This window comes from Paramisgurnus dabryanus, chromosome 12 (assembly GCF_030506205.2).
Source record: "Paramisgurnus dabryanus chromosome 12, PD_genome_1.1, whole genome shotgun sequence".
Classification (NCBI taxonomy): domain Eukaryota; kingdom Metazoa; phylum Chordata; class Actinopteri; order Cypriniformes; family Cobitidae; genus Paramisgurnus; species Paramisgurnus dabryanus.
In genome coordinates, this window is record NC_133348.1 from 3,578,927 (window position 1) to 3,600,366 (window position 21,440).

At 37.5% G+C, this 21,440-nt stretch overlaps 1 protein-coding gene across 1 annotated transcript; it reads left to right on the plus strand.

Annotated features, from left to right (window-relative positions):
* The first annotated feature begins 1,828 nt into the window (after window positions 1-1,828).
* Window positions 1,829-20,172, plus strand: scara3 (scavenger receptor class A, member 3). Its single transcript, XM_065256209.2, has 7 exons — window positions 1,829-2,171; window positions 9,852-9,887; window positions 10,186-10,230; window positions 11,125-11,244; window positions 13,915-13,995; window positions 17,376-18,419; window positions 18,665-20,172. The coding sequence occupies exons 1-7, from the start codon at window positions 2,165-2,167 to the stop codon at window positions 19,099-19,101; spliced, it is 1,770 nt and encodes a 589-aa protein (XP_065112281.2). The 5' UTR covers window positions 1,829-2,164; the 3' UTR covers window positions 19,102-20,172.
* The last annotated feature ends 1,268 nt before the right edge of the window (window positions 20,173-21,440 follow it).

Consider the following 21,440-nt stretch of genomic DNA (forward strand, 5'->3'; position numbering starts at 1 on the left):
AAAATGATATGTTATAGTTTCAAGTGTTTGGTGAGCTCCCTTTACACTTGATCAATAGCAGGAACGTGCAGGCTCTCTTAAACCTAGATGTGACCCTGGATCACAAGACCAGTCATAATCGCACAGGTATATTGAAGCAATAGCCAACAATAGATTGTATGGGTCAAAATTATCGATTTTTCCTTTATATCAAAATCATTAGGATATTAAATAAAGATCATGTTCCATGAAGATATTTTGTAAATTTCCTACCGTAAATATATCAAAACTTTTTTCTTTTTGTGAGTGGATGCAGTTGCTAAGGACTTCATTTGGACAACTTTAAAGACGATTTTCTTAATATTTTGATTTTCTTTTACATTGGCTGAATCCAGAATTTTTCTATCTTGGGCATGTTTTGTCATATCCTAACAAACAATTAAAGCTTATTTAGTCAACTTTCAGATGATGCATCAGTCTCAATAAAATAAATTGACCCTTATGACTGGTTTTGTCATCTAGGGTTACAAATGAAATGTCATTTTTAAAGTGCACCTATTTCATTGCTAAAAATGACATTATTTTGTGTAATACAATGTGTTTGGGTGGTTTATGGTTAAAAAAACACATTATTTTCCACATTCCGTACATTTTTGTATCTCCAGATGTCTCTGTCTTCCTGAAACGCGCTGATTTTGTACAAAACTAATGGATATGAAAATCTCTGTGTCCTTGATTGGCCAGCTAATCTGTACGTTGTGATTGGCCTGATTGCCTCTGACTTCAGCTGGAAATGTGACGCTCCTTACCATGTTTGAAAGATTCGCTAACAATGCAATGCTAACAGGAGTTAACTTAAAGGCTGTGAGTCTGAAGCGGGAGGAATTATGATAATGTCGGTCTTGTCGACATCACCAATCCTAGGACGTAAACTTTGTGCATTTGTTGTAGTCCAAAAAAAGAGATTTTCAGTGGAGACGATAACTCGCGCCAATTGTTTACTTTGGGGTTTGTACCTTTTGCATATCATTAACATGTACTAATGCACACTTACACCAAAAGGAAATGTAAAATCGTGAATCGGACGAAAGGTGCTCTTTAATTTTAATCTAATGTTTTCAGGACTTCAGTCTCCTTAAAAGAGTTCAAGATGTGCTTAATGCCAAGAGAGATCACACTAAATACTGACTTTGGCCTGAAGGTCTGAAAGTTTGCAAAAACAACAAAGCTGGGTGGTGGTGGTCAAAGACTTTCCCACAATATGAATTTTAAAAACAATGGAAAATCAAGTCTTTTTCTACAAACTCCTGTCCAGTCTTAAAAAAATCTTCATAAAAAGAATTGCCCTCATTTCAACTTACCAAGACATATTTTTTAAATATTCTTTTATCTTCAAATGATCTTTAATGATCTTTATGTTGTATAGAAAGAAAGAAAGTATCATGTAAATGATTCCTTGAACCAGCATATGGATTTCGCCTTTTAAAGCATCCAATAATAATTAAATCCTAAAAGCAATTTTAAACACACTTGCATGTTACAACATGCTAAAAGTGTGAATCTGCACATTGCATTTGTAGTAGCGGTTTACACCCCCCCCCCAGAAGCAAAATGCAGAATGTTTGGGAACACCGTGTCCCTTTTTGTCTCATATGGCAAACATAAAGGAAAGAAGATGTCCAACAACACAGGCCTCAGAAGATAAAGGTGCGTGTTGCTCCATACTGGACATTTGTTAACAATTAGGCCGGTGCTGAAGACCGACTCTATGAAACACACGCACAGTCCCACCGCCTCCTTTTCTCCTCCTCTCTCTTCATCTATCCCCTCCCTTTCCCACACAGAAACATTCACTCCCTCTCCCCCTCATGTTTCTCAAATCTACACATGGTTTCTGTCCGAGGTATGACTTTCTCTTGCTCTTAAAGCAAAGTGGCAACTTGTTTTAGAGACGGATCCACTGTAGACAATGGCTGTTGGATGCTGTGCATTTCTTGTTCTCAACATTTGATGGCTGTTCCAATACTGTTTGGACATCTTTCATTGATGTAAACAAACCAGAATGCTTCTTCGTCATCGCGGCGATTGATCTGGATTCTGATTGGACCGACAAACAGGTGCAATACGATATTAGTTAAAACTCGAGTCTTCGCGTGAGCCTTACTGAGACAGCTTTAGAGTCAACATGAAAGGTAAGCAAAGTTTATACTTGGACAAATGTGTCATGTTTTGCTACATGGGAAGCATGCATATTATTTGGCCGGCATAAACGTGTTGGCAGTAAACATTAAAGACCGCAAGGTCTAGAGAGAGACCTAGAAAACTGTTGATGTTGGATGCGAGACTGTCTTTCTGTTACTTTGGCGAAATACTTTGTACAATACCTTCACCACTCTCAGCTTGACACCTTTTGCTGTTGAATTTTTGGTTAGGGTTATGTAAACTATATTTGCGGGGTATATTTTAGATGCTGGTTCTTGTCAACATACTTAAGCAAGTGAAACGTATAGATGAACATGCTTTGATGAAGATCTATTAATATTTATTCCTATTTTAATGCATAACCCAAAGTCAATAAAGGTCCTAATTTGTTCCTCATGTTATCTGAGTAGCAGGTGTGGAGCTATAGTGCAAACCACATATGCATACATTTTTCTGCAGCTATATTTACAGGTTCTTATCGATATATTTAGTGTTTGGCACTTTATAATAAACCTCTTTAGTTTTCTTGTTTTACTTAAAAAGGCCAATTATTGCATGAACATATATCCAACAATGCACTGTATGGGTCAAAGTTATCTTTTTTATGCCAAAAATGATTAGGATATTAAAGAATTAGTCAATTTTCTTAAAAAAAAACTCCATTGCACGACTTTCTTTTTCATTTCATTTTATTTATTGTTTTCTCATTTCTGGACCCCAATACTTAACAGTTTTAATGCAGTTTAAAATTGCAGTTTCAAAGGAGTCTAAACGATCCCAAATGAGGCATAAGGGTCTTATCTAGCGAAACCATTGTCATCTTTGGCGCGTCATAGGAACGGAGGAAGATGAGAAGTTGTGGTTTAAAAGTGCATATTTTTTATTTTTCTTTATTCCAAAAATGACATTTGTTTCACTAGATAAGACCCTTATGCCTCGTTTGAGATCGTTTAGAGTCCTTTCAAACTGCAATTTTAAACTGCATTATAACTGTTAAGTGTTGGGGTCCATTAAAGTCCATTAAAATGAGAAAAATCCTGGAATGTTTTCCTCAAAAAACATAATTTCTTATAGACCGAACAACATTTTGGATGAAATGGTGGTGAGTAAATATCTGGAATTTTTTTCTAAGAAAATTGACTAATCCTTTAAGTAAAGATCATGTTCCATGAAGATATTTTGTAAATTTTCTACCGTAAATATATCACATGTTTTTATGTGTTGCTAAGGACTAACTTTGGTCAACTTAAAAGGCGTTTTTCTCAATATTTTGAATCAGATCTTCAAAAAGATGCATCTCAGCCAAAATTGTATTATCCAAACAAACCATACATCAATGGAAAGCGTGATCCATGGTCACAGTTTTTGTAATTGCACACAAAACGCTGGCAATTGGTATTTTGTGACTTTAGGGGGGCCTTTAAAAACTTCTGGCATCAAAAACAAGCTGTAAAACATACACTAATGTGTATTAAGGCAACCCATCTGTGCCAGTAAACATCAATGTAAATATCTAAGTTCACCAGTTTTTATCTTCTTCATTTTCAAACTACACAACATTGTAACAAGACTATAAAATGCTTTCAATTGTTTGAACTCTAGATTTGAATTCTACATCAGTAAATTCTCAACATTTCATTGCTTTGAGTGAAACCGCATGCACTGTAAAAATACCACAATTGTACATCGACCAGAACTGTGGAGACACTTGTCTTGGTTGAATCCTTGTGGTTTGGAAAGACCCTAACTAAAACCTCCAATTCCTATCTCAGCGAAGTTTTAGTCCACTGCGTTCATCTGGTCACATAATACCATGATTACTGTATGTTTCCTGTGTCCTATCCGTTTTAGCTGGGATATCCGCTTGGAAGCATGAAAACGCAGTCTGAGATTGTGAATCTGCTCACTTTACACCAATTCATCCATCAAAGCCTCTTAAATTTAATATGAATCATATTAGAGGCTTTCCATTGGCAGATATGATAAGATCAGGAGGATCCTCTGGAAATCTATTGTAAACTCTGGAGGTATTAAAGATATCAACTTAACTTTTTACACATTGTAGGGATTTGTGGAGCCTCAGCTGTGACTGAAGAAATCTTCTAGTTAAGTTTTTGTATGGGTGATTCTCACGAAATCCAGACTTAGAAGATGTCCATCATCAGAATTTTTAAAAAGCGCTTAAAGCCAATTTCTTTGCACATATAAGATTTATTCTTATGAACTTACTATCATCATTCTTTTTAGAGGATTTAAAAAATATTTCCTGTAGAATTATTAAAATTTTTTAGATTATCATTATCAAAAACTATCATTACCGCAACATGATATTACATTAAATATATGCATTTACAAACTCATGTTTCGGTAATGAGAACTAAAAAGTTGTCTACGTACTATGACAAACAAAATTGTAACTTTTATCTGGAGAGAAAAAAATAAGAGCTGCTTTCTTGGTAGCCATCTTGAGTGTCACAGTTAATTATGTTCCTTCCAACAATTTTTTTTTAAAAAGGGTTAGTTCCTTGAGGGCTTAAACTATGATTGAAAATTGTTGCGGAGGATGAGAAAATTGGTGTTGGACACATTTATATTCCTATATTATTATATTCCTTAATACCACATGTTTCTTTACTGTAAATGTTTATACTGTAGTATAACATGCACTGAAGGTTTTTATTTTTTATTATAAATATTTCCATGTCAAAGAACCCAAATGCAGTCATTGACACGTTGCGGTAATGAAAATTTTTACCTTAAATGTGGAAAAAACAACAAAATTGGTTTTTATGATGTCATTTGAAATCATGTGCAAAATAGTACACGAAGAGATGTTTGTAACTGTATTCATATTATTTTGATAGAATTTACTTTTATTATCATAATGTTTCATAGCACCTCGCAAGTCTAATTTTGTGAGAATCACCCGTATATTAAGTTTTGTCCTGGGTATTCAACAAAATATATAATATGGCTGTATTTGAAGAGAGGAACGTTTAATAGCATGAACTGTAGCAGACAAGTCGCACATTGTGAGGGTGTTATAATTAATGAATATAGTCTAAGATTTACAATTGCATAATTAATTTATTTGTGTCCATGGCACGAAATTCTACTTTTTTCATGCCTTGAGCATGAATGTCTTTTTCATGTCACTCGCAAAAATTTCTATAAATAGTTTTTCGTGTCCGTGGCACGACTTTCTTTTTCGTGTCATTTTATGTATTTAATTTTTATTCTATTTTAAATCATTGTCGCTTGGGCTTAGATTTAGAGGTCTTCACGGGTCCACTTAGATCCGAAAACCCGAGGTCCGACCCGAGACCCGATCGGGTTCGGGTCTAAAAGTTTCACATGTGCCTCTGACACGGGTCGGGTACAATAATTGCGGCATCGGGTCTCGGGTAATTTAAAAATGAATGTGTTTTTTCTGAACGGACCCGAGAAGACCCGAACTCTCTCGCCTGTGTGCATCAATGTCCTTTTCAAACCTCTCATCTGTTTACCAAGAGCGCTTGCGACATTGTGTGGTTGTCGGAAGGTTCATTTTCGTTGAGACAAACCTGTCAGTCAATTATAAATGTACATTTTAGCGGTTACGTTGGTGTCGTCGTCAGATAACAAAGTAAAACGAATAGAGCAGCTTGCCAAATTGGTTTCAAGGCCACCGGAGTTTCTTTCTGTCTGACTGCTGCGCGTGGGTCTGAAGAAGGCACACACGTTAGTCCATTTACATTCGGTTCCAGTCGGGTTAAAAAAAAATGTTCACTAGTTCGGGTCGGACTCGGGTCTAATTTTCTCGGGTTAGTCTCGGGTCGGGTCTTTCTTTAAAATTTTTTTATTTATGCACGTCGGGTTCGGGTATGAAGTGATTCGGGTCATTTCGGGTCGGGTACATTTCTTTGGACCCGAGAAGACCTCTACTTAGATTTGGGGTTTGGGTTAGGATGTCTAAAAATTTAACAGAAAGAGATTCTAACCCCAACCCCAAGCAACAATGGGTAAGAAAATAGGAAAAACTATGAGAACACAATACATAAAATGAAACGAAAAAGGAAGTCGTGAAACCGACGCGAAAAACTATTTATACAAATTTTTGCGAATAACATAAAAAAGCTGAATTTCGTGTCATGGACACGAATAAATGAATCTAATTTTTCGTAACTATAACACGGCTTTCCATGGGATCAGTCTGTTATTTGCCCGTATACCACACTAATGTCATTAAGCGACAATGGTAAGAAAATAGGAAAAAACTATGAAAAAACAATACATAAAATGAAATGAAAAAGAAAGTTGTGTAATGGACACGAAAAACTATTTATACAAATTTTTGCGAATAACATAAAAAAGCTGAATTTCATGTCATGGACACTAATAAATTAATACAAATTTTTGTGACTATAACACGACTTTCTGTGAGATCAGTCTGTTATTTGCCTGCATACAGTACCACACTAATGTGATAAAGCGACAATGGTAAGAAAATAGGAAAAAACTATGAGAAAACAATACATAAAATGAAACAAAAAAGACAAAGAAAGTCGTGCAACGGACACGAAAAACTATTTATAGAAATCTGTGCGAGTGACACGAAAAAAAAAGAGTTTCGTTTGAATTTTCGAATTTTTTGTGAATATCACACGACTTTCCGACAGATAAAAATACTTCTTTATTTGTTGGTTAATAAACACAGTTTATAACGGTTAACTTATGTTCATTGTTAAGAGTCATGTAACATAACCTGATCATGACCTCGTAGCAACTGAGTACCATTTAATGTATTTCACTGTTGCATAACTTGTAAAAACATACAGTGAGACAGTCTACTCTGAATTTATTTAACTCTTACATCACATTTTGACTTCACACCTTGTACAACACTAGCATATTCACCTTATGTTTTCAGACTTCAAAAAAAGAGAGACTTTCCATTCCCTCCAGTACCTTAAATGACCCTTTAAATAAATCAAACATTCTGTCTCTTCATAACTATGCCTTCAGATTTCCGTCTATTTGCCTGAATAAGCTAAAGTTCCTGACGTCCGTGAAAAGGATGTTTTGCAGACTTTAAGAGCAGACTGTAAGGGTCTCCTCCTTTCCTCTGTACTGCTGGCAAAACCTACATTACCACAAATTAGGGCCGATGTCGAGCCAGTTCTGATCCACCTGTGTTGCCACGACTGACGGGGAAGTGTAAAGTCTGAGAGTCGCTTTAGCTGCACACATTCCAGTAATCCTCACACTTCATTTCCTCACCGAGCTTTTACCCCTTCTGGTTTCTGCAGACCTGACTTCAGCTGTTTGAGAAATGGACATAAACAATCTCACCTCAGAGCTTAGTGGGTCTGGTTTGCATAGCGCCACTCCAAATCATGACCAGGGTTTGAAAAATGGCTCATGAAAGACATTTAAAACAAGCAGAAAGCCAAGCAGGTGCAAATGTCTACACTCCCTGAGATGTTTATTTAACATGTCACGTTTAACATATTTGCTGAAAAGTATTGTCTGATTAAAAGAAGGTAAAATAAGTGTTGTTACAACATTTACTAATAAAATGTGTACATTGAATGCCACTATAGGTTACTCTTTATGGGTGGAGTTTCGCGTTTGTTCTTGGGAAAGGTCAAACAAGGGTACTGCATGCTTTGAGATTATAGCGAGAAAGTGCTACTTCATGGTTTTTAAATATGTTTTAAATGAATTAAACCTATTTTAGCATTAAGTTACTCAGTCTACCCATTAAAATATTAAGATTAGAAATAAAATATTTTAAATATGAATCCTCAAATTTCTAGTTCATTAATAGCTCAGACAAAATCATAATTGGCTCTGGTCCGGGGGGACAGTACCCTCCTGACCCCCCCCCCCCCCAACTCTGCCTGTGGTAACTTTGGGTAAAGGTGTCTGCCAAATGCATAAATGTAAATTTGACAGCATTGGTAGGCTACTGATGACTGGCATACTCCAGGAGACATACATTTACATGTATGCATTTGGCAGACGCTTTTATCTAAAGTGACTTACAGTAAGCTATACATTTTCTATTATGTGTGTTCGCTGGGATTGAATTTATGACTTTTGCACTGTTAACACAAAGCTCTATCGACCGAACATCATATATGTTCAGTCAGCCTTCTTTTGGTGTTCCTTTGGTTTCCCCTCCATGTGTTTTTTTATTCTCTGATAAAAGCTGCATTTCTTTATCTCTTCAGATAGTGGTTTTATTCCCTGTTGTAGTTGTTGCCCAATCAGCTTTATTTTTCTAAGCAGAGTTAGGCTGGACTCCAATGAATCTGTGATGAACCACAACTAGATTGCAGCCTTCCAAAGAGACGCCTCCACATTTTCATCTTTTTTTCCTCTCTTCTTGTGTCTTTATTTCTTCAACACATTTATACACAGAGTTATATCCTTAAATGTGCATTGTGTAACTTTTAGAAGGATTTCTTGACAGAAATGCAATACAAAATACGTAACTATATATAAAGACTATACATAATGAACTGTATTGTTTTCAATACCTTAGAATGAGCCATTTTTATCTACATTACATACAGCGCGGGTCCACTTATATGAAAGTCGCCATCTCGCGCCACCATGTTTCTACAGTAGCCTTGAAAGGACAAATATAGTGCACGTTTTGTCACTACATTGTCTACGACGATGACGTGTTTTTCCTGTGGCGGCTACCATAGCTTCACTATGTTTTTTCGAAAGTGTGGGGTGAGCTGCGGACTAAGCCATTTGTTGCAATTCACCGTATTACCACTAGATCCTGCTAAAATCTACACAGTGGACCTTTAACTGAACAAAAGCTTAATACCAATGGTGGCTCGTGACTGCTCATCCAAGGGGCACAAATTCAAAATAAGTGTTAGGAGTGTCATATGTGTTTGTTGCGTCATGTGAACCATGTGCATCACGTGTTTTATCAAAATAAGTGCCTGCTGCACACGCTCAAAACCGTTTATGATAAAAGAGATGCTCACTTTCACAAAATACACGCAAGACACTAACCTTAACAGTAAACTTTGTTTACGCATGAGATAATACGAGTATCTGGCAAACGTGATGCTCATGATTTTTTGTAATGCATTGGACAAGTTGTGTCCTTAACACCTGACATAACGCACTAAAGGTCTATATCACCCAGTAAATCTCTATAGGAGTGGTCTAATTGCTTTTGCAAAGGACTGGTAACTGGTAACTTTATTGCAAAAATATGTCAAATAAATAAATTATACAATTACACTGAATAAAAAATTTGGCTAAAACATATACACAAAATTACTCGCAATGCCATGAAAACAAACTCAGCAACTTTCTTTGACATGCCTATCTGACACATTAAAATATTACAGTCCAATTTTATTGATTCCAGAGGTAATAAATCATCAAATTTAACAAGAAAACATATCCCTCACCATTTCAATGTAATTATGCTAATATAAAGTTCTGTCCAACAATGACCTCACTATGTACGAGTCGGTCCAAGTGTTTGTGTCTTTAAGAGAGTCCCGGATAACAGATCATACAGCATTTTGGCTTATATTTGATGACTCATGAATCTGGAAATAAATTCTGTCTGTCTTTCCCCAAGATAACTTTGTTTTATTAATGAGCTGTATTTGCAAACACAAACATTAACCTTCTTTTCTTTTGTACAGATAACTATTGTGGCTACGAGAATCAGCTTTTTAATGGTATGTGGACATTTTCTTTATGCAATGTTGTTTGTAATGTTACTCTCTCAGTAAGAGTATAAGATAGATGTACACAAAAATATTCACTAATCTCAAGTTATGCTACTGTAATAGCCTATAATCTCTTCGGAAAATACAACAATATAATGTTTTCATTTCGTGCAAAAGGGAGATGATGGAAACTGTGTTGAATTAGTCAACATGATGAACAAAAATGTAATGGGATTATGATTACATTTAAGTATGATACATTCTGCAGTCCTGGCTTATTCATGTTTTGTACAATCTCTCATTGCAGAGGAGGACTTAACTGGTGAAGAGGAAGAAAATCCTTCTTTTAGAGGTTAGAAAAATTCACGTTTGTATTATTAAGCTTTTTGTTATTGTGACATCACACATTTGCCTTTATATGTGTGGTCTTGCTGTTTTTGTTTGCAATGAGTGGTTTGACTTCAACACTTCTGCACTGTCACTATGTTTATAGGAGTGTACATGTAGTCTCCAGTGCTTTGTTGTTTATGAGTGGTTATTGTACATCTGTTTCTAATATCCGAGAATGAGGTTTGGTCCCTGAGAAGTTTCATTTTCAAAGTCACAACTCTATTAAAGAAGGGTCACAGTGTGTTTTGTGTTGAGTAGGAAACTGTTGTGTACTTTCATGTTATTTGTGGTAGTTCATTTAAATTGTGTATGACTTCTGCAGCACAAAACTGATTAAAACAGGATTCTACATCTGTATATAGCACCATCTGCTAATAGTCATAAAAACAGAAACTCGTGCCATTGGTTAAGACATTTTGGCCATGTCATGTTGGCCAGGATCATAGATATATAGCCTATGCATATAGATGCCTCATTAGTAGTTGTTTTGATGGGCCACAAATGCATCTGTAACCGTAGTTATGCTCATGTATGAATATCTATATTTGTAATATAGCCTTTAAACAGATGATTTTCACACGATTTAGTTTGTTAGATACTTTTACAAATGCTAAAAAATAATGGTTAAAGCTTTTATTGACCTTTAAGAAAAAAAGACAAACAAAAACCAACACATGCACTGTAAAAAATTATTTAACACAGCTGTTGAGTTAAATTAACACAGAAAATGTTTATATTTAACCTTAACACAACCCAGCATTGGTTAAATTGCTACCACAACGTTATAGCAGTAATAACTGTTTGTTTATGACAATGGTACAGCCTATGAGAGCTAAGTATGTTTTTGTATCTACAGGCAGGACAAGAGGTGGATGTATGAAATGTCAGCAGTCGCATTCTCTTCAGCTAGCCGTCAAAATGCTGTATGGCTTTTTTGCTTTGCTCATCATTGCCGTGGCCATCTTGGCATCCCTTGGTAAGTTTTACATCACATGCTATAAAAGTAATATCAAATCAGCAGGTATTTTTATGTTACTTTAACTTTAAGGTGACATAGAATGATTGAAGGGGGGAATTTATCCTTGTTCTGTGATATATCAAAGAACATGTAGACAACAACATTTTGGTTGGGTCTGTAATGCCTTATAGCTTCCTAAAAACCTCTCTTATAAAGCTATATTAGGGTGGGGAATTAAAAAAATGTGTGGTTTTGCACCAATTTTCCATCCTTCCGGGCTTTACTGGCAACCTCAATATGAAATGCAAGCACTTGACGCTGATTGGCTGCCACTCAAAAGAATGTAAACTTTGCCATCTTCAAAACACGGACAGACCAAAATTTAATAGATAGAAGAGCACGCCTCGGAACGAGACTCGCCGTTTCGCCTTGAACTTCGCGAACACAGAGCGAATTGAATGAGAGTAGGGGGATTGAAATGCATTTTACGTAATATGTATCCGTTGTTCAGATTGGGCAATTATCTGGCGGACATTTTGAATTGAGGAATTTCTATGAAACAGAGATGTTCCGAATGTCTAGCACTGTTCGTATGTTCGTGAATGCGGGTAGACTACCGTTATTCAACTAAGACAAAGGAAAAAATATATTTTCATACTCCGTCCCCTTTAACAAATTAAGTTAATCAATTTCAACAGTGGTGGCTGGTGACTTCTTTTTTGAAAGCCCGTCATCTTTGTATTTAGCCCGTCATGTGTGTGGCTCGTCATTTCAAAATATGTGTTCGGCACATCATGTAAAGCTATTTGTATCACGTGTCTTGTCAAAAAACGAGCCTTCTGCAGACGCTTCAAAGGGGTTTATGATAAAAGATACGCTCACGTTTGCCAGATACTCGCTTAATCTCATGTTTAATCAGAGTTTAGTGTTACGTTAGTGTCTTGCGAGTATTTTGTGAACGAGCGTCTCTTTTATCATAAACTCTTTCGACACATGTGCAGCAGACACGTATTTTGACACATACTGTAGGTTCACATGACGCACCGAACACACATTTTGAATTCGCACCCCTCGGATAAAAGTCACCGGACGCCACTGAATTGTAACTTATTATTATACGTTTTCTCAACTTATCACGTCAAAACTTTAAATAGTAGGTTGAATTAACTGGTTAAATTTCTTTTAACTTCATGCTGCATTTTCAGTGCACTAAAAATATTACTAAAAAGCTCGGTTTACTCCCTGATTTAGTTTTTGCTCCCTGTCCAAAGTCTACTTTTGGCTTTTTTACTAAGAGCATGTGAACAGTTCAAGTATTTATTTACCTTAAATTAACAAAAAAAAAAACGAATGAAATTAGTTGCAATAAAGATCAACCTAAGGAACATAAAAGTGCTTGGTGTGCAATGAAGCTAAAAGCGTGTCAAACAACCTGATTTTCACACTTGTTTAGACACATTGCTACTACATGAACCATGCTTTTAAAGGGGACAGAGAATGAAAAACCATTTTTACCTTGTCTTTGTTGAATAATGGTAGTCTACCCGCATTCACGAACATACAAAAAGTGCTAGACATGTAAACATCTCAGTCTCATAGAAATTCCTCTTTAAGAAATGTCAGCCAGAAAACGGCCCAATCTGAAAAACTGATGCTTATGACATCACAGGCATCTCCCTGCCCCTCCACTTTAAAATAATTGGCTACATTTTTTGAGTGGCAGCAAAGTCAGCCAATCAGTAATGAGATTGCAAGTTAAGCCAGTAGGGGGAGCCAAATAGGTGCAAAACCACTTGTTTAATATCCCCCACCCTAATAGAGCTATCTGAGAGAGGTTTTTAGGAAGCTTCTAAGGCATTACAGACCCAAACAAAAAAAAATTGTCTACATGTCACATCACAGAACATGGATAATAACCCCGTTAAATCATTCTATGTCACCTTTAATTAAAGTATTGTTGTATATCATGTATTTTTGCCCTCCACATAAAAATAATGTGTGTTTAAATGAAAATACTGGGCATCATGCTTGTAGTTTCACTATTTACAAACCTTCTTCATTTGCATGGAGTGCATTCTTCTATAATAAAATCATGTTTGAAATGTAACTGGACAGGATATAATACTGCTAAAGCAAATCAGGAATGTAAACACCATGGTAAGATGCAGTTATATTCAGGAATTGGTTTTAAAAAAAGCAAATCTAAGGTATTTTAGCATGATGCCGGATGCATCTGTTTTGTATTGCTGTAACTCCACAAAAATGTTGTTATGTAACAAGCAGTGATGTGTGTAATATGCGCACAATTATATTAAGCAACTTAATTTACACCGGCATTTGAATTTAATCAGAATAAGAAGTGTCACCGCATAAAAATTCAGGCACATCTCAGAAATCTATAGAAAATCTCCATTCAGCAACTTTTAAAATACAGCAGGTGTTCTGCACAAATACAGCTGGTATATAAATCACAACCACATGCAACGATCCATTACACACTTTACCAGTCCCTGTAGTCCAAGATTAAGTCTTGGTCTGTACTGATTCTGGAAAGATTTCCCAACACATTTATTTAAAGAGGCAACGGCTCCCTGAGATCACTTCTGAAAAACGTACTATTTTAAAGTACTTTCGTCATCCAATGTTTTTTAACCTAATTTTATTTTTAATGTAAATACATTCTGATAGTTTTTAGGAGAGTTGACACCTTATCTGAAGAGGAATCGTTTTACAACAAAAAGATTTCCAAAGTCCAGGAGAGCATGAAAGGTATGACTTATTTTTCGTGATCTATCTTTAAGATCTAGAACATTAAAGTAATATTCCAATTTCATAAAAAATTATAATTTTCTTATCCCCATGTCATCCAAAATGTTTATTTCTTCTTTGTTCAGTTGAGATGAAATTAAGCATTTTGAGGAAAATATTCCAGGATTTTATTCCATATAGTGGACTTCAGTGGACCAGTTTTAATGCAGCTTAAAATTGTAGTTTCAATGCAGCTTCAAAGTGGTCTTAAACGATCCCAACCGAGGCATAAGGGTCTTATCTAACGAAACGATCATCATTTTCACCAAAAAAAGTACTTTAAACCACAACTTCTCATCTTGCACTGGCCGTGATAATGCAGCATGACCTTAAGTATTACGTAATCACGTCAAAAGGTCACGCATGACATATGCGAAACTAGCGCTCCAGTGTTTACAAGTGTGGAGAAAGAGGAGCGTTCTGACATTGTTGTATGCGTTGGGTGCGTTAGATCCACTATCGTTTTTAGTGTTGTCAAAAGATTATGCCAAAGATTATGAGGGGTCCCCTAAGCCTCACCGGCCAAGCCCCTCCCCCATCATTGTAGGGCAGCTGTGTTTCACAAAGAAAGATTTGATCATGGATCAACACTTTTTATTCATCCTGGATCAACGTTTTAAAGGTCACATATTTCAAAGCTTTCTAGATTTTTATTTCAGGTTATGATATCCTTGAGAATGTAAATTCGCAGTTTAAGTACCAAAAACAATCAGTATATATGTTTACAGCTCCTCTTTCAGGAGCTCTGCTAAGAACAGGTGGTTTTGGCCTGTAATAAGTTATATTCATGTTCTCTTCTGAACTGTTACCCATAGAATTACACTAAATGTTAGTTTCTGTACACTAAATGATAGGTTCGTATAAACCGAGACAGAGAGACTATGAGATTTTAACCTTACCATGTTTAACTCAATAAACAAAAAGACGCCAACAGGGCCGGTGTCTGTAACTTAAGAAAACAAACAATGTCTGATTTCCAACAGATATTCTATCAAAACTTGTGGCTAACAAACACTTTAACATTACAAAACAACACAAAAGCATCCAGTTAGCAACATGTTATCATCACGTTAGCATTGCATACCTGTTTACAATATATAATTTCAGTTTTCTCTGGCTCTATAATGTAACTTAAAGTTAGGGCTGCATGATAAATCTGCAACATCTTTGATGAGTAGATTGCGGAGAAACCGGCATTGAACTGCCACATTGAAGCAGTCAATTGTGAAATGTTAAGAACAGATGGGTAAGGTCGAACTAATTGTTGAGGAATTTCTGAGTAAATGAACATTAGCCATTGTTCTCGTATATTAATGTTTTTCAGAAGCCTGTGCAATGATTTAGTTTCCTGACATCCATCGATTAAACAGCATTTTCTCAAATGGGGTTTGTTTGGCAAAAAGGGGGTGGGGTGGACAGTGTTCAGGGTAGAGACTGAACTACTTCACAGCTACTTCAAGCATGCTGTATGCATTTGACTGTTAAATGACTGCTTTGAAACTTAAATGGTACTTATATAGCCCCTAGACCTCAGTTATCATGAAAAAAGCCATGAAATTTCAGATTTGACAATATGTGACCTTAAATCAAAGAAAACTCAAATTATCCTTAATTCAAACCCTAACCATTTTTTACCTCTCAGATAAGTGTGAAATAATAGTTTGAGAAGATTTTTTTTAAATCCCTTAACCCAATCCTAAATCTAATAATATGTCAATTTCTACAGAAAGCAGCATGAGGAACACTTGAGAGTTTACATTTATTTCAAACAGAAATACTTTAGATTAGTTTATTGCAAAATTGGGACCTAAATAGACAGTATCACTTTGTGGCAGTGCAGCATGAGAATTTTAAATGAATCTATTTTAATTTGAATAAAAACCAGGGGACCCCTAGCCTGGTCCAACCAGACTCTCATACATTCATTTCATTTGTACAGAGAGTCTGGCCACGCTCCATTGCAAAGCGTTACTTCCGTAACAGAGGATCCTCTGTTGAAGTTTAAAACTACAGGATCTGCCATAGGCGATCGCTAACGTGTGGTCATAATGTATATCATGTGCCGAAACCGGCCGGAAACAACAAGTCCGATTAATCAGACCAACAAAACTTATCAAACATTGTTCTTGCTCCGGCTTTATAACTTCTGTATATTCGGCAGTTTTGCAACAACGGACCGAATAGCTTTTCTCATGTCTTCCTCCGCTGCCATTACTGAACTACAACTCAGTCTAACGCACAACCTCAACGTCATCGTTCTTAGCCACCCCCCTCTGTTCGCTGATTGGACCTGCCGATTTTTGCAGGAGAAAACGAAAGTCTACACAGCAGTCCCAGACGTAGTACTGAAGCGAAATGAAAATTAAGCGGAAGGACGTAGGAGGGCTGAGCCAGGCTAGGGGACCCCCGCAATTTATATTTATATTCCGGAACTACCCCAGCCCCCCCCCAATTCAAACACTGATCATTTCTCTCGGTTGTGACCGCCCTTTTGCCCTTGCCCTTTTGCCCTGTAAACTGTTAAGGTCCCCCAAAGTCACTATATGGAAAAAGTCCTGGAATGCTTTCTTAAAGAGTAACTAAACCCCTGGTCAGAGCCTGACTCCGCCCACTGGCAATATTTGAAAAATGCAAGAAAAGTGGGAAAGATTCCAACGGAGATAGAGGGGACGAACTAAGCTCGTACCAAGTGTGTGGTGAGATCGTAACAAGGGCGTGGTGAGCTTGAACCTGCTTACGTCACGAGTCATTTTTTGGACCCAACATCCAATAGGAAAATTCAACTGCAGTAGCCACCGTTCAACCTGAAGAGGGCGGCACTCAGATGTTTTTACACCATATATTGTAGTATTGAAACATTTTATATCAAAATGTCAAAAAACTTGCTAAAATCAATGAACAGCACTAAAGCATCATTCTTACAGATCATTAACTAAAAAAAGTTGGTTTAGGGTTTAGTTACTCTTTTAAAAAAAGTATTTCTTTTCGACTGAACAAAGAAAGACATAAACATCTTGGATGACATGGGGGTGAGTAAAGTCAATTATCAGGATTTTTCTATGAAAGTGGAGTAATCCTTTAGAGCAGTTTTCTTACACAGTTGCTTCTGTTTAAAGTAGATCTCATATCTAATGTGTTTATCTGATCTTACGGTTTACTTCCTGTGGTTGGTGAGAGCACAACCTCATGAGAAAACATTTATTATCCAAATAATGACTTAAGACACAGCTGTGCATACATAGACGTCTTTGCAATTCACATCAGTTTTACTGGACATCATCTTTTGTTTCAGCAATATAAGAGAAAAGAGATTAATGGTTTGGTGTTTTCTGTTTTGGCAGATTTCAGCACAGCAAACAATTATTCCAACTGCTTAGATGTTGCACTGTTCCAAGCTGAGATCGCCCGATTGAAAAAGGACTTTGAGGAGATCCAGAAGAAAGTTCTTGGTCAGGAGCATCAGTTGGACCAGACCGCTCAATCACAGCAAGGTCTGACGCAATCCAGCAACAGAATGATGCGAGATCTTCAGGCCTTTGGAATCACCATCACACGTATAAACCAATCTCTCAGCCAGTACCTGAATCAGGTGACTGGCTGGCAGGTTGTCATCAACGAAACCGATCAAGGAATGAAAACCCTTGTTGAAGATCAATACGATCTCAAGGCCACGATGCAACAAGTCAACACAACCGTCGCTCTCAGTGCATTGTGGATAGGCGCTCTTCAAAGGAAGGCCGATGAGGAGACCTTGGTGCTTCAGAAAATAACAGCGGACTGGCAGAACTACAGTAGAGTTTTAAACACCCTAAAATCCAATGCCAGCATCACCACGCAGACCGTGAGGACCATTCAAAATGGCATCTCTACTACACTCCAGCGGATCAGTATGAGCTCAGAGATGATCCATGACCTAACCCTGCAGGTCATGAACCTTCAGATGCAACTAGACAATATTTCTTCTTACGTCGATGAACATGAGGAGAACATGCATGACCTTAAGTACCATGCCACCTACTACAAGAACCGTACTAAGGAACGTTTTCTGACCCTGGACACAAGAATGGACTCCATTAAAATGGAGATCGACACAATCTCCTCCAGTATTAACGCAACCGTCAGTCACGTTCAGAGCATGTACAAATACATTAACATCGAGAGTTCCTCCTGCCAATCCAGACTGGGGAGTCACACAGAAGATCTGCAGAACCTGAACAACACGGTCTTGCTGCTTCTTCATCTGTCTGACACTCTCAGGATGCAGTACATGATGCTGAGTGTGCGACTTGATGCTGATGTGAGGAACCTCTCCATGGTGGTGGAGGAGATGAAGCTGGTGGACACCAGTCATGCACAGCTGATCCAGAACTTCACTATTTTGAAAGGTTTGCCCTATCTGTATCATCTTTCTTAAAGTGTCTGATACAAAAATACATTTTGATGCTTAGAGACTTTGGTTGCAGACAACCTCTGCACAGTTACGGTTAACATCTCTTGAAATCTAGAAGATACATGTGATATTACTTTATATTGTTTTTCAAGGGAACAATCCTATATCTAATCTTATTTGGCTCATAGGAGAAACAAACTAGATAACAAGATCTCATTCATGATTCATGCTTTCTTACAGGTGTACCTGGTCCACCAGGTCCAAAGGGAAACAGGGGAGAACCAGGGGGCAAAGGACCTATAGGCCCAGTGGGCATCAAAGGAGACAGAGGACTTGCAGGATACCGTGGGTCTCCAGGGATGAAAGGTCTTGTCGGAACTAAGGGTGATCAAGGTGCGCCGGGACTTCCTGGGATGAAAGGAAATCCAGGACTTAAAGGTGAAAAGGGGTCTTTAGGACAACCAGGGCCTCGTGGTGAAATTGGACAGAAGGGTGATATGGGGATTCCTGGGAGAAATGGAGTTCCTGGCCCCAAAGGACCACCAGGAATCCAGGGCCAAGCTGGTCTCCCAGGGATACATGGCATTCCTGGACCGATAGGACCACCGGGACCTAGGGGACCAACGGGGCCACCTGGAGCACCAGGACTACCAGGGGAACCCGCCCAAAGGTCATGAACAGACAGATATATTATCTCTCTGTTTCTATAACTGGGTAAACTCCCTTTCCCAAATGTTGATACACTGACTGCCATTTTGGACAGAGTGAATGGGTCTCTTTTAGTCAATTGTTGCACATATCCACTTCGATCACTTATAAAACAAGACAATAATGTGAGGTTTGGCCCACATGTAGTTTTACCAACAAGGAACTTGCTTGTGTCATTGATGGTTACTGAGCCAGGCTGTATGATATCATTGATTGTTTGTTACCACCCATTGGATTTGTATAGAAATGAACTCATTTTCTGACAGTAATCATTTGATTACGTAACAGTGACAGGTTAGCGATAACTGTATAAAGAGACTTTACAGTGTAAATTGTTAAAAGGTATTGATGGTACCAACAAGAATGTCCACTGGTTGAAGACAACAAGAAAAGAAAGCAATGTTTTGTGATTTTAGTACAATACAATGCACTTTTAATGAAACAAATGCTTTCAGCAGCGTGTTTTTAACATTAGATAAACAATTCAGATGGCGCTTTATTGCTTCAGTATAATGTGTAGTGCAGCAGCATCCATGTTGTATTTGCATACTTGTAAAACTTCAGAGCAGGTACTCTGGTGATAAACGTTTATTGTGTTTGAATGTATTAAATAGTTTTTAGGCATCTAGTAGATAGTGCAGTTAGGCACAAGTTTATAAAACGCATCATTTTAAAGTCGCAGACGCACATATTCATTCATTATAACAGTGAATTTTTATTTTTTATTTTCCTTTGTATGATTTCTCAATGTGTAAATAGATCATTTTGTAAAGCTTTGTAAGCATTTGTTAGTTGGTTCCAAATTTACAACATTTCATCTTAATAATGGCAAGTTAACATACAATTTTCCTTTCCAGTAAAGAATTTTATAGGAATATGAATACAAAGGATGGGGACATGTTCAGCTTTTTTCAAGTCAACTTCTCTAAGCTCCTGGGTCCAAAGGTCCCATAGTCCAAAAGACTACTAATGAAAATTATTCTGTTTTGTTTTATTATTTTTTTACAAATTAAAAATCAACATATTTTGATTAACATGAATTTGATAATTTTTTAAGTGTCCATATTATGCCTGCTTTTCCACAAGTTAATTAGTTCCATGTTTCAGAAGTTGTTTGCTCGAAATAGCTTGTAGGAAAAGATTCTTACCCATCTCTAGTAGCCTCTGTTTTTTTGAGATTGTGCCTCTGAGATTGTGCCGTTTTGAGGTGGTCATTACATATTTATTAGCTGCTGCTCCTTTGGCCACGCCCCACTACTGACGGCATGTGCGCACGTGCAATGGTATCGCACTAGCAGTACATACCATATACTGTACATTATTATATATTATTGTTAACAGTTTATGTATTGCCAACAGACAAATCAAGCAAAAAAGTATCACTAATAAGTACACTCCAGGAGAAGAAACTCATTACACAAAATGATTCGAGAGTAAATTGTGATGTGATGTAGCAACAATACATTCGTTTTGCCCTGGACAACACTAGGATTATTCCCGTTTATAAAACATTTTCAAACGCATTATTTTCGCAAATGACAGAAATTTAGACCCGGCTGGGAATGTATACTGCTTGTGGACACCATGCTAATTGCTAGAAGCTAGTGGGAGGTCCGCCGTAGCTCTAACTGATTTTGCCAGTGGTTGATGTCCTCAGGGCAACATATTGGGCCCTATCTTGCACCCAGCACAATTGACTTTGTCAGTGACGCATGTATCATTCGTATTTTGCACCGGCGCACAGCGGGTTTTTCCCTCCACAGACACACGTTGGCAATTTAAAAAGAGGCGTGTTGCGGCGCAAACCATCCATGATGCTATTTTGCAGTTTCAAAAAACAATTGCGCCACTGACCAAAAAAAAAACTAGTCTAAAGTCAGTGGCGCGTTGCGCGTGGTTCATTATGCTATTTTAAGGGCGCATGCTTGACCATCACCTTGGACGCAGCGATGTCCTCTGCTGGCGTTTGTGTAGAGGCAGATCCACCTCCTGGCATGCGCCTGGTAAATCCGTCATAATAATAGCAACCCGCCATGGAACTTGCGCCCTTGCGTTTAAAGGGAATGTTGGATAGCGTTCTGATTGGTTTATTTGACGTTACGCCCAAACCACACCTATGAATAATGAACCTACTTCAGACCAACCCCTTATTGATTTGCGCCCGGCGCAAGAGTTATTTCTCCCGCCGGGAAAATAGCAACAGCGCCCAAGATCCGCCCACAAAGTCACTTGCGCATTGCGCTTCGCACTTGCGTTTCAGATCGTTGATGACCCAAGGACAAAATTTTTCTAAATAAAACCTAAACCC

Bases quoted from the DNA above. Each gene is read 5' to 3' on its own strand.
- scara3 (XM_065256209.2), top strand. The intron at 9,888-10,185 runs GTATGTGGACAT...CTCTCATTGCAG, and splicing joins CGAGAATCAGCTTTTTAATG to AGGAGGACTTAACTGGTGAA. The intron at 18,420-18,664 runs GTTTGCCCTATC...GCTTTCTTACAG, and splicing joins GAACTTCACTATTTTGAAAG to GTGTACCTGGTCCACCAGGT.